Source organism: Alexandromys fortis, unplaced genomic scaffold (genome assembly GCF_014885135.2).
Source record: "Alexandromys fortis isolate MF-2015 unplaced genomic scaffold, M_Fortis_MF-2015_v1.1 scaffold_11, whole genome shotgun sequence".
NCBI classification, from domain to species: Eukaryota; Metazoa; Chordata; class Mammalia; order Rodentia; family Cricetidae; genus Alexandromys; species Alexandromys fortis.
Window position 1 is genome coordinate 12,251,529 of NW_026067912.1, and position 14,587 is coordinate 12,266,115.

General features: G+C 46.0%; 1 protein-coding gene across 1 annotated transcript in view; it reads right to left on the reverse strand.

Annotated features, from left to right (window-relative positions):
* Nucleotides 1-3,806, reverse strand: part of Lcp2 (lymphocyte cytosolic protein 2) — a 42,343-nt gene extending 38,537 nt beyond the window's left edge. Inside the window, exon 1 of the mRNA XM_050138689.1 lies at nucleotides 3,328-3,806. Within this exon, the coding sequence (XP_049994646.1) occupies nucleotides 3,328-3,405 (78 nt within the window). The 5' untranslated portion in view covers nucleotides 3,406-3,806. The remainder of the gene's footprint in view (nucleotides 1-3,327) is intronic.
* Nucleotides 3,807-14,587: the final 10,781 nt, after the last annotated feature.

A 14,587-nucleotide genomic window follows, 5' to 3' on the forward strand; every position in this document is an offset into this window, starting at 1 on the left:
CCCGAGCTTTGGGACTTGACTTTAATGTTTCCATGAAGAATCATCTTTGAGGAACAGCATCCCATACATAAGAGCACACAGGGAGCAACTGGGCGCATACCCAAGTGCGCCATTCTGGTAGCGTGGTACTGCACAGTGGACATCCTTTTGCCTAGCTTTTTTCTATGTAAGATAAATTGTTGAAGTCAAATTCCCAGAACAAAATGATAGCATCGATAGAGGTAAGTAGCCATAAGGGAGGTATTGGTTATTTTTCGAAGCTGACCTACGACTGTGATGTATCCACCTGCCCTCAACAGCTCCAAGCTTTACATCAGAAATAACTCTACCTGAGGTCTGGTGTATTGAAGGTAAAATATTTTTCTCTGAGGACCTTATATGCTTCTCACAAACAGTTAGTTCAACCTTCTTTGGAGGAAATTTTCAAATAAATTTCTTATCTTATGACCCCCTTTTCCAGATAATGTAAAAAGTAAACACAGCTGGATGCAGCAGCACACACCTCTGATCTCAGCACCTAGGAGAATGAGGCGGGAGGACAGGATTGCTGTCCGTCCAAGAGCAGCCTGGGCTATACTCCAAGAACCCGTCTCCATAATAATAATTTTAAAATACACTTGTTGTCACCTCCTAGCCTAGAAGGACAGAGTGAGCATCGCCTTCGGGAAGCTGATTTATAGGTCAATGCTGAGGGCAGGCAGCATCTGCAGCTAGTTGCTGTCTCCTTGACCCACGGGCAGGGTGGGTAGCGGGGTTTGCCAACTTCCTTTAACTCATTTCACTGTGATCGCTATCAGATGCATCGCCAGCTCTGTAGATGCCAGTTCTAACTCTTAAACCAAAAATAGAGTTCTAGCCTTGAACCTAGTCAGTGTATACAGTCCAGTAAGACCCGAGTCTTGGGACCTAAAATCTGCATCTCAACAAGCACCCTAAGTAATTTTCCTTAGCATCCAAGATACCAATCTTGGCACTGACCCAGTGGCTTTGTAGATGACGGTAACTGGTGCCCAGAGAGAAGGCAGCTCTGGCTTAATGTCACACAGGGAGGTAGAAACCCAACAGGGTTAGAACGCATGGCTATGAGCCAGGAAATATACTGCATGGCCTGGAGGAGTCAGGGACAAGCAGACTATGGGCTTAATTCTCACGGTTTCCATCCCCCATACAGGGTAAGCACACATATCTGAGACAGTCTAACACAAAGCCTCGCCACCCTGCCTCAGCCTCTCCAGTCAGACTCTGGTGAGAAGAGCAAGATAAGGGTGAGGTAGGACATGGAACTCAGTGCCTCACATGTGCTTACTTTCAACCTTACCTCCATCTCGTCTAGTTAGCTACTGTTAATAGCTCTGTTTTACTATTTAGGAAAGCAAGGCAACTAAAAGAATAAGTTCCCAAGCTAACTGGAAAGGGTACAACTCAAACAAGGTGTGTCTGACTCCAGAACTGTATAGAAGTCTCAGTGGCCCAACCCAACAGCTTCTGTAGACATCAATCACACTTGCTGGTCAATCCTTTAAAAGGCATACCGACCTCCAGGAGCATCCTTAAGTGATTCTGTGTTCATTTCACAGAGTGTCTTCTCTGGGGACCAATGAGTTTGGGGTCTGAAGGGTCTCGTCTGTGTCTGTGGCAGGGGACTGGTCCTTCTAGCATCATCAATTGCCCCTCGGCTTCTTAGTTCCTACTCTCGATTCTTTCCCTCCAGAAGGTGAGGCCTGTCCCTGGGGTGTGACTTTTACCAAGGTCCACAATCCCCAAGAATAGAACTCCCCCTTCCCTTAACTCAAGCACAGTGATGTCTACTTGGCCTACCCAAGGCCCACCCTGTGCTGAAGGGAACTTAACCTATGCATTATCTGTGGCACCATGGGATTTCATAACATCCAAGTTAACACTTGAATATTGGGGCCTTTCTGTGTCTCTTGGTCTCTCCCCAGATTTCCCTGCCTTAATTCTTAATTTCATTCTCATTACTCTGTTGAAATAATTCACGACTTCACTCCACCATGGAGAATTTACCTTTCTGCCTGCCCTCACTTACTTCGTTTTTAGTTAAGAACAGTAGTTTAAAAAAAAATGCTTCAAAAGAGTCAGTTATCTAATCCTATTTCCACCCACAGTGTTGAGAGAGAAGTTTAGGAAGACATTAAAGGGGAGAAAGTGAGTAAAACAAGGTTTGCAAGAAGTGGCAAATGACAGAATTTGTGGGACAATGGTTCTACCGTGCCTCGCCAGTACAGAATGATCACATTTTCTTCCATAGGTTGGGAAGAAGCCACCATATGGATTACAGGTTTGCTTACACACCCCAAGGAGACTATTCTACTCTTTGTGTCTTTGTTTCTTAAAAAAAAAAAAAATAGAAGGAAAATAAATGACTTCTTTGGTCTTAGTTTTAGGACTTCATCTTCACCACTGCCTGGCATATCAGGGGAATTTGAGGCCAGTTCGCAGGGATGGGGACAATAGAAGCTCGTGTTTTTCATAAGGCCTCTTACCTCTTTTGTATGGGTGCCTTAGAGGCATCATGTGTCTTGGGATGTGCCTAAGCAGACATGTGGTCCTCATTAGCAGGTAACAAAACAAGGACCCTTGACTATCTCCTCCTTGATTTCTAAGTCTATTGAGCCCATCCTTTGTGTCCCATCCTGGTACTCATGTCTACTTTCAAGGATTCTCATAAAGCTCCAGTGAGACTCTGGCACTCTTCCAGGATCATGAACAATGGATGCCCAAATACCACTGTTCACCTAGCCTTCTGCCCATCCCTCCTGCCCTGCCTGTTTACTTTCCTAGCCCGGGACTCCATATCGCCTTTTCTAGTAAGTAGACTTCACCATAGCTGTTCTCTGCATTTCATAACATATGCTTTAAAGCTAACTAGGCACAGCTGCGATTCAACCAAATCCATTAAGACTCGAGAGCTTTGAACCACTTAAACTCCCTGAGCTGACTTTTCAGCTGAACGAAATATTGACATCGAGATGCAACACTGTCAGTGCATTCATTAATATGGTGACAGTGACCTCACATTACAGAGGGTTGTGTCTGTTAGGACACAGTCTGTGGAACCCTGGATGCGTGCCTGTATGTGCTAGGGGCTTACACATGGGAGAGCCCCCTCGGCTATCCTCCTCTACAGGACACACTGCCTGAAAGCTCAGTCGTCTGTCTGCCTCCCAGGAAGGTAGCAACTGTAGTTGGTAGCTCCACAGTTTTCTTGTACACGTTCCATATTCTTTCCAGACTCCACCTCCACTCTCTGGCCACCCCATGAAAGCACACCAGCCCCACAAAAAAACACAAGAGCGACAGACTCACCTTCCTGAAATAATCAGCTAGACTGTCCGGGTTCCAGGCTAAGACCTCCGAGCGAAAGGGCACATTCTTCAAGGCCATGGCTGCTGTTCAGGGAGAAGCTCACAAGCCAGGGAGAGAGGCAGCAGCCATGAACAGAGAGGAAACAAAACAGATCCAAAGCTCTGAGTGTCCTTGGCTCTTCTGAATCCCAACTACGCTCAGGAACACACTTGTTGAGCAGGCGTCACTACGGCTGTAGCCGGATCCCAAGAAGCACTGGCTTCCCCTGTGAGCAAATATGGTCTCTTCTCAGAAAACGACTCAGCCGGTTTCCTTTACCACTTCCTCTGCTGACTTCTAAATAAGTAAACAAGGAAGGCCAGCTCTAGGGGTTCACAATGCAGAGAGAGATAGGGGTAATTCCCCACTGGCCCAGATACCCCAGGCAGGTGGGCACTTAAACTCAGTTCAAGTACTGCTTCTCCACTATAATTCCGGACACCCGAAGCTGGACACCAAATTCCTGCATGACTGCGTCTATACAGATAGAGCCTCCTTTGACACTTCCCTAAAATTGTCTGTAATTTCATCCACTAGTGAACTGTGGGGGAAGGAAGATGGTCTCTTCATGTTTTCCAACCTCCTAGCCCACCAGTTTGTTTTCACTGAAAGCGGGGGCACCTTCAGCGGCTTCTTCACGTTAGGGTGAGTGAGGCAGTCAGGTTCCAAGTGGCCAACGGTGCTGGGGTGCAGAGGACCAGCCACACTTCTGATATGCGTGTTTCTGTGCTGCGGTCTTGGGTATGGAGTGGCTGAAGGGACTCAGGACACCCCAAGGCCACATTCTCAGGACAAAGGATATTTACTTAACCCAGAGGGACAAGGGGCAGGGAATAAGAGACAAAGATGAGGGAGAAAGGAGAGAAAGGAGGGGTATTTGTCCCAGGGGACAAAAGACTGCCTCTGGATAGAGAGGAGACAGACCTGGCCCATAGGAAAACGGCAGTTTATAAAGGTAAAGGGGGAAACCCTGTGATAGGATGAGGCATTTCATTTTAATCGGGCATATTAATTAGGTGAGCCAAAGGGGGTTTTTGATTTCTGGAATTCAAGACTTTGATAGCTGGACAATGGTAGCCAGCCTCAGGAGGAGGAGGCCACTATAGCTTTAGGAATGTAATTTAACAGTTTTTAGCAAGGCAGAGGCAATGGGGAAGAAAGGCAAGGCCTACCAGAGCCAAGTTTGCCATGTTCAGGCCTTCTATAGTCTCTTCAGTGACAGTCTAGGTAACTAGTTCCCATATCTGCAAGGCAGGCAGGCAGAGGGGCTACACACATGCAACTTCAGTGCATTTGCTAGGCAAATGTAAAGAAAAAAAGTTCAAAGAATTGTTCTTATTGATGACACAACCCCTTCTATACACTGTGCTTCCTCGCTTTGCTCTCTCTACTGTTGTGTCTTCCATTTGCTATTGAGTCTTCCACGCATCTGGCCAAAGAGTCTGTTCTCTGGAGACAGGCGATGGGGATCTCTTGCATCGCCCTTCAGTCACAGTCTCCGAGCAGATCTCATGGGCTGAAAGAATCCCTGGCAGTGAGTGAGACCTGAGGCTTAAAGCAAATGTATTGATGCAATATGGCAACCTGCAAACACAGATTAGCCAGGGTTCCATATGTATGTGCACATACATGCTCGCATATGTAGACTGCACAGACGCACACATGTGCGCATCTCTCAATTCCAGCGCTGGTACCTGAGATGCTCTTTCTGGAGGTTTTGCACGAGTGGCTTCAGTCGTGTATGCTTTCCCTTTCATTCTCACTACAGAAGCCCTGCTGCCTCCAGGAGCTGTCTCATCACCTGCCTAAGAGCTGAAGTGAGATGCAGATGCAGTGCCGGACCCAGCCCTAAAAATGGGTCCATGATGGTGATGGGCAGAAGGCATCAACCCAGGTAGCTTACATTAAGTGATCAACAACTGATCATGCTCAATGGACCACTGCCCTGCTGCTCCGAAATGCCCTGACTCGTGAGAGACATTACTTCGTTTTTCAAATCAGCAGCGTGACAGCCATAATGGAGCCAAATCACTTTCAAGTAGAGTAAAGAAGACATCATGGGATGAACTGGGCTTTCGGCAGAGGTCTTAGAGAGGAGAATGGAGAGGTAAAAATTCTGGACCTCAGTCAATCAATCAATCAATCAATCAAAATCTCTTAAAATAGAGAACTTCTGAGGAAATGGACATTCCAGATCATCCTTAAAAGTAAAAGCAATAGTGGGTTTTGATTTTTGGTCAGACTTGTGTTTTTAATATTGTTCACTCAATTCAGGATAAAAAACAACAGAAAAGCAGAAGATAGACTCAAATATTGTTAGGTATTTTTATTCAACAAAAAGTGGCCAAGACGAACAAGCCATGGGGACCAGTGACAAGGTAGCCATAGCAGCCAGAAGCCAGGACAATGACAATGAAGGTAATAGAAGCACAAGACCACAGAAAGCCCACCTCCCTCAGTGTGTCAGAGGATGAGCCGTGAACTTTACACCAACCCTCCCAATGTCTGGCACAGTTACTCTCACTTCATTGAAGAGAGCAACGAAGTCAGAGTGGAGAAGCCATTTGCTTGCCCTCTACATCTCCAAGTAGGTTGTGCGTTCCAGTCTTGTCGAGAATGGACCTGAGTCCAGAGCCACTATCCCTTACCATTTACCTCCTCAAGGTTCTGGGATGCTTTGATGATGGCCAGAATAGAGTCAGGATTCAAACTAGGCCTGTCTTCAGAGCTTGTACAGTATCCCCTGTGTTCATGGGGACAGCGTATGGTCTGCAGTCCACAGAAAGCTAGCAAGTAGCTGATCTGAAATGTCTTTCATATTGTGTCCACTGCCCATTGAACCACAGACCCGTACCTCAGATAAGGCATGGAGAGAGAGAGAGAGAGANGAGAGAGAGAGAGAGAGAGAGAGAGACAGAGAGAGAGACAGAGAGAGAGACAGAGAGAGACAGAGAGACAGAGAGAGAGACAGAGAGAGAGACAGAGAGAGAGAGAATGATGAAAGGGGAAGTGTGTTGCTTCAGGCCTAAAGACTGTCCTCTTCCTATCCCTGGGTGATTTCCCAATAATTTTAGGTTTCGCATCTCCTGTGTCTGGCAAGTGTTTCAGAAACGCCCAAGGCAGGGCAACTCTGAAGAACAGCTCTCAGGAAACCAGGACAATGTGTGTGATAGCATGTCATCTCACTTGTTACTTACTAGGTCTCTTTACATGTGAAATGAGCAGGTCTTCACATTTATCCCAAGACAGCAGTGGTATCAGGATAGCAAAAACTCAGTTCCTACCAAGATGTCATTTTGTTGGCTTTGAACATGAAGCAGAGTAGCAGGTGGGGACCAGCTAAGGTCCATCATTGCAATCTAAGAAGAAGCCTCTTTGATGGGGCAACTAATCCTATCCCATGTCTTTTGGCTAGATCCAGGTAGAAAACCCAGTATACACAAACACACACACACACACACACACACACACACACACACACACACACACAAGTTGAAAGGTTAAACAAAGCAAGAGATTGTTTCCGAATCTTTCATAGGTATTGAAATTTGTCAGAGCTCAAGTTCCTTACATAAAATTATCCTCTCGCATAATCTGAGCCACTTCTAGAAGATTCACATACCTAAACATACCAATGCTATGTGTGTAGCTGTGATTCTCTGTTGTTTAAGGAATAATGGCAAGGAAAAAAAACTCTATCCACATTCAGTGTGGATTCAGTTGTTTAAAAATGTTTCCCCTCTGCTGTTGGAATACATGGATATAGAATCTGCAACCACAGAGGACCAACCATATGTCTCAAGGTTAGGTAAGAGCAACCCACAGACAGCACTGAGCCAGTGGCAGGGGCTCACAAGCTAGGCATCGAGAAGGTATGGAAAAGAAAGCAGTGCTTGTAGTATGTCTTCCTGTGGGAAGGCAGGGGCAGACAGTGGAGGTTCTCTTCCCTCCCTCCCTCCCTCCCTGCCTCCCTTCCCAAGCCTAGATTCACAGCACCCACCCACCCCCTTTCCCTCTAGCCCACAGCAGAATCACAGGGCAGGGGCCATGTCTGCCTTTCCTACTGACTGGTTTTAGAGGTGAGAAAACAGATTGGGGAGCTACTGCTCCCATATGTGCTGTGGAGGAAGAATCCTGGACAACTGTCATGTCAGGACCAGAGAAGAGAGAAAAATAGAGGCTTCGTATATGAGAATATGTTGCCCTTCTTAGGGCAGAGGCTAAGGGAAGTCCTCCCCCCCACCACACACACAACATGCTTAGAGGCAGGAAGTAGATGCCACCCGTCTATGGGATCATTCTGGATGACAAAAGGTGATAGGATCCAATGGAGGAGAGCCTCGGAGGGTCCTTCGTGGTACATGACACACCACACTATGGCGTAGAACAAAGAATACTTTCAGAAAAGTACAGGCTAAAGGGGGCTGGACCCCAGCAACCGCCACCTGGGGAGGCCCAGTACTTCCTGGCACTCCTTGGGGCTGCAGAATAGGAGATGGTGAACACAGACTTGCATGGCCCTTTCCCAGTCCTTCTCCAGATAACATTCACTCTGTCTTCCACAGTCTCTGAGCGCTCCCTCCCATCTGCCCTGGACACTGGTCTCACCTCCCCCATCCATGGATAACACAGGAGGAAATTATGAGTGGGCTGCCCTAGGCAAGGCAAGGACCAGTAGGTAATATTTTCCACTTCCTTGTGGCTGACAATTTTGTTCTTTTTTTTTTTTTAAGTCTCCTTGCTTTGGTTCTCTGGCTTTGTTGTTCAGCTGAGGTACCTCAGAAGTTCAAGGTGAATGGGAGGAAGTCCTTATTTGGACTTCCTGTCAGACCTCCTTGTCTTCTCTCTCATGTTTCACTTCAGTTGCCTGAACTCAGATAAGCATGTTGCAGAGAAAAAAACTTCCCAAATGCCAGGAAGGGTGGGTAGCTAATGACAGGGGCAAAAGAGAGGGGCCAGCTTCTCTACCTAAAAGATGAGAAAGGAGAAACCTTTGCTTTCTTCTGTGGATAAGCTGGAACGTGGCAGTATTGGGGGAGGTGGATGGAGCACAAGAATAAAAAGTAAAAGGTTTTTAGGCCCGTGGCAACAGCCTCTCATGGTGAAAGGAAGGTTCAAGGTTAGCAAGATTAGGGGATTGGTGTATGTTTTAGGTGAAGTCGAAGCATCGAGAAAGTAAGTCTACCACCGCTTCTGGGGGAACTCCACGGTTTGGAGAGGAGAATGGTAGGTGGGCCTTCATTCATTACACCATGTAACTCCCACAAGCACTGCATGTGAGGGGATTCTGGCACATGGACCTGTTTTACAAATGCAAAAGAAAGGCACAGGAAGACTACCTGCTTACTGAAAGCATACAGAGAGCCAGAGGTGGAATATGGGGTCTGCGTGATGGGGACACCCACTGAAGCAGTCTACCTGAGTTAATGGGAGCTCACCAACATCAGCCGGACTGGACAGAAACAAGCATAGGACCAAACTAGTCCTGAATGTAGTTGACAGTGGCAAAGCTGGAGCAGACTGAGAGGCCACTGGCAGTGGCACCAAGATTTATTCCTACTGCTTGTACTAGCTTTTTGAGAACCCATTCTCTTTGGATGGATACCTTGCTCAGCCTAGATATAGTAGGGAGGACCTTAGACCTTCCCCAAAGCAATGTGCCTTACCCTTTCTGAGGAGTGGATGGGGTGGGGTGGGGGGTAAGTGTAGGGGATAGGACAGGGAGGGAGTGGGAACTTGAATTTGTGTGGAAAATGAAAAAAGATAGTTTGTTTCCTTTTAAAAAAGAATATGGGGTCTGATGCCAAGAGAGACACTGTTTCCAGGGATGGAAATCTTACAGCCGGAGTTCCCAAGCTCACACAGAACAGGTCTTGTTGGTCACGTCTGACATGCTTCAAAATTATTTTCCTTTGGGTTCTCCTAAGATGATGACGTTGTGGTTGGGTCAAGTCAAGCGAGTCTGATACTGTGTTTGTGGTACAAGCCGTTCTTCAAAGGACACCACAGCACTGCAAGCAGAGAGACATAGCTCCGCTGTGCCAGGCTGACTTGGAGGTGAGGTGCTGGAGGAGAAGGGGTAAATGAGGAAGGAGAAAGACCATCAAATTCCACCCTTCCCATTGGGGGCCCAATGAGGCCAGAGTCACTGCCTGGCTCTTCATATGCCAAGCTTTGATTCTGAAAACTATGCTTGCAGGAATTGAGGGCCCTGGATCCTTCAGGTGGGGTACCTTGCTGGTCGGGAATTCTGATGCCTGTATCCTCGGGGCACTAGCCCTGCAGAACAGGTGCAAATTACTGTCCAGTTTGTCCATACAATATCAAAGGGAATACAGGAGGTAACCTAGAATAAACTATACAGTGGACAACAGGCTGGCAGGGGGCTAAGCCCCACCAGGAGAGTGTCTGACCTTGAGCTCCCTTTAAAACCACCCAATCTTTGTATTTTTTATTTAGTAGAGCTAGGATTGAACTCAGAACCATGCAATGCTACATCCCCAGCTCTTTTTGTCTTTAGTGGGGTGCAAATAACACTTAACATCCTTCGTGGTGCTTTCATTGATAATGAAGCTGTTAGTGTTACATACCTGAGCTATACCTGATGTAACACAGGGATGTTTCCAGTTTATTTTGTTTCCCCGGACAATGCTAGGGTTTCCTTTCTGTGTTAGCATGCACTGTGATTCTCTCAGTAGCTGAATAATTAATACAAGAGAAACACAAGTAATCTTGTAGTGAGAATTTATCCTGCAAAGCTCCCATGGAGTGCCATCGGAGGGTGATCAGACATGTTAGCGGGAACAGGGATGCTGCTGCTAGACGAAGGAGCTCCGCTTATATGATGTTGAGCAACAAGTGCACCTTGGGGCCGTGCCTAGAGAATAAAAATGCAAGAGAACCCTTAACCTGTCCCCGCCTCCTTGTGTTGATGAGTCAGATGTCTTCCTGACGTGTCTCATCTGCTCCAGTAACAAAATCCCCTGTTCCTCACTTGTCCCCAGCAAAGAGCAGCCCTGTTTGCTTCTAGTGAGAAGTCAGAACACAAGGTAGGCAGGAGAGTGTGTGCGGATGTGACAGCCACGCACTCAGCTCACTGAGCTCAGCAGCAGCTGTTGCCCCGCTGCTAGGGAGTGAGACCCCTCAGATCACGGGGCTCCTGTTGGTCTTCAGGCAGGGAGAAGACATAGGTTCCCAGCTCTAAATAAAACTTGGGCTAGGCCAGTAAAAGCACCAGGTTCTCATAAGCAAGCTTCTGCCTCCCCAACCACTTGCCACCATTGTTCCTTGCTACCTCTAGGGCCTCTTTAAAAAAAAAAAAAAAAAAAAAAAAAAAAGAATGGCCAGTCTTCCAATTAGCATACAAAGTAGTTCATTTCATTGTGGTGTTTTGTATAATACATTGTTTTAATAGATCTTCTTCCCTGATTCTCTCCCCTAATCTCTTGTCCCCCATCTTGCACCTTCCTACCCCAATAATCCCCCCTTTTCCATGCCAATGCATTCTCTCATTTTAAAAATTGTATTTTTATGTGAAGGAGTGCTTTGCCTGCCTATGTACATCACATGTATGTGTAGTACCCACAGAAGCCAGAAGAGAGTATCAGATCCTCTGGAACTGGAGTTATAGACAGTTAGAGCTACCATGGGGATGCTGGAATCTGAACCCATGTCCTCGGAAAGAACAGCAGGGACTCTTAGCCTCTGGGCCATCTCTCCAGCCCAGGTCAGATGTATTCTATCCCACCCCCACTTCTCCCTGCCCAGTTCCCTTCCCATCCCGTGACGAATGAACTGACAGAGTCAGGCCTTTTTGCATGTATATTCACTCTGTGATTCAGGAAGTCTCGCCAAACAGCCTCAAGCCCAGAATTCCCCAAATGGAAACATCCTCTAACAGAGAGGGTTTTTTTTTTTTTGGTCTCATATTTTGGCAACTTCCAGGCTGTCTCAGGGACCACAGGATGGACACAGCTCCAGCAGAATCAGTCTCTCAGCCTTGACTTTTTGTCACTCGAAATTTTTAAGGCTTAAGCTTCCATCTCTTTCCAAAGACAGAACTTAATAAGGGTGGAACCTCAGACTAGGGCATTGGGATAACACCATCTAATCCCTCAACAACTACCCTATAGCTGAGTGGCTTGGGTAGTCCACTCGACTTTTTCTCTCTGTGCTTTCATTTCCCAGAAGGATGGGGAACGAATGCAGTTCGTGGAATGCAGTGGTAAGCATGGTACGCTGCCTGGCTTGCTGTTGAGGGCAGTCCTTGCTGGAAGGTGGGAGGAGAAGGAACAAAGGATCTAAGTCCAATGATAAATGACAGGGAGATAGGATGCTGCTGGCCTTGAAGATGGGGAAAGGGACACAAGCCAAACATGGGTGACTTCTGGAACCGACTGAAGGCCAGGAAAATGATTCTCTCTTAGAACCTTGGAGAAAGAAAGAGCGCCCTTGATTTTAGCTTAAGGAGATGCATCAGACTCGATCTGAAAACTGTATGGTAATGCATTTGTATTGTTGTAAATCTCAGAGGTTCTCAACCTGTAGGTAGTGACCCCTTTGGGGTTGTATGCCAAATATTTACATTATGATTCATAAGAGTAGCAACATTACAGTTATGAAGTAGCAATGAAAATAATTTTAGGGCTAGGGTCATCACAACACGAGAAACTGTATTAAAGGGTCACAACCTTAGGAACATTAAGAACCACTGCTCTAAGACTATGTAATTTGTTATAATAGTAGCAACAGGAAACTAATTCATCAACTAACTTAAAAAAAAACTACCTTATCACTGTGCCACCTTCAACAATCTTCTTTCTCCTCAGTCCCCTGAGCTTCTGCATACACTGGCCTTCGTCCCCAACAGGCACCTTCCTTAAGCAATACATTCATGATCTAGAACCTCTCCATTTTGACCCCTGTGTTGATACAAGTAATAGCAATGGCCTGCTTCTGCTGGCTCTGAGGATGCTATCCATACAATAACTCAGCAGAGAAACACCAGGAAACTACCGGCCAAGGGATCATTTGCCTGCAGTGATACCGTCGTTGAGCATCCTGGATATTCAGTTACATGGTGAGCAGTGCAACACGTGCCACTTCCCGATAGAGCTGCCGGAGGATGCTCAGCTGGACACTTTGAGTTTTGAGCACTTGTGCCTCTCTGAAGCTTAAGTGAGCATGTCCTTGTGGTGAGGAGAATTTCTATTCTGTCCCCTGTCATGGGTTAAAAACCTCACAGCTTGTATACTATAACCACTTGGGGTGGGTTACTTTTAACTTGGACTATTGTAATGCCTTCATGCAATCAACTAAACAGACCCAATAGATAGATGGATAGATGGATGGATAGATAGATAGATAGATAGATAGATAGATAGATGGATGGATGGATGGATGGATGGATGGATGGATGGATGGATAGATAGATAGATAGATAGATAGATAGATAGATAGATAGATCAGTAGATATAAGCTGAACAAACCATGTCTTTCGGTTATGACTGAAGACTGCTGAAAGATGAAGTCTTTTTTTTTTTAAGTTGGAATGACTTGAAATCATCAACAGGAACCCCATGACCTACTTTGGGCACTGAAGGACTCGAGATGACTCAACTGTGACTCATGCTAGGTGAGCTAAGCCTTAGTGCGAAGCTAAGATCTGCATCCCTGCTAGGTGAATGGAGGTAGACCCTGCTTAGCACAGCGCCTGACTGTGCGGCAGTCACATGGATGAACTTGCCAGCTATGTAAGCACACTGAACATGGCTTGGAAGAGGAAGAAAGGGCAACGTAAGAGGCTACTGAGTTCCTACTTCTCTATTTAAGAAAGGAGTGCTGTGGGCACAGTCAGGGTAGGTGTTCCTTCAGAACTTCTAACTTTGTCTAAGGAGAGACCCTAAGACCTAAGACACAGGACATCTTGCTAGGCTCTTTGCCAGTCATCATTGTCAGTTTTGTCACCTGATTCCCATACCAATGTTGTTTGATTGTTTACATACCAGCAATGTCCACTAATGCAGTGCCACACTGTGTTTAACTCTTTGAACCCTGGGAAATGTATCCAAAGGCTTCCATTATAGAGAGATGGGTCCTAACGGGTCTTGGCTCCATGGTGACAGCCTTAGGCATCTTTTAGTTATGGTTCTGGATGTTCTGCTTGGGACACAGTGCTCCTTCCTGCCCCATCCCAAGAAAATTCTTTTGAAACCAAGTTCTCTTCCATTTGTCTCAGTCTTCAGGTGACCTCTGGGGCTGTCAGCACATTTTACTCAGCTGGGCTCCTTGCTGGACTCCCAAGAGAGCCAACCTTGTTAAAGCTCTGTAGTGATAGGAGCGGCAGGGCTGCGTCCCTGGCACCCGGCCGCCCACATGGCTAGCTTATGCCCCGAAATAATTACACGGAAACTGTGTTTTTTTAAACACTGCCTGGCCCATTAGTTCTAGTTTCTTATTGGCTAGCTCTTACATATCGATCTAACCCATTTCTAATAATCTGTGTAGCTCCATGAGCTGGCTTACCAGGAAAGATCTTAACCTGCGTCTGTCTGGAGTGGGAGTATCATGGCAACTCCTTGACTCAGCTTCTTTCTCCCAGCATTCTGTTCTGTTTACTCCACCCACCTAAGGGTTGGCCTATCAAGGGGCCTGGGCAGTTTCTTTATTAATAAGAAATCACTCCCACATCAAAGCTCCATGCTTAATTCAGCTCACTTACTCATCCGTTAAACAAATATTTGTTAATCATCTGCTTTGTGCCAAAGAACAAACAACACTATTGGTCTAAAACAATCTAACAGGTGAATAATGGATAATTAATTAGCATTTATATTTACTTTGTGCCAGGCTAACCTTAAGTGTGTAGAACTATAGCTTATATACAATATGTATAATAGTGATTACATCACATATAAATGTACCTGTATATGTATTCAGTCTTCTTTATGCATGGGTTGGTATCAATAGAGTCAACAAATTGGAGATTGAAAACATTCAAAAAATACTTAAATCTGTGCTACATACACGCAGACCCTTTCCTCTTTGACATTCTCTAAGGCACTTAGTTAATGATTGTTTACATTGCATTAGATGTTCAAGTCATACAGAGATGATCTGAAGCACATGAGAGGATGTACATGGGTTCTATAAAAGATTGTGATATTTCTGTGGATGGTGAAACTAGTCCCCCAAAGACGCTCCCAGCAGCTCCATGAAGTGC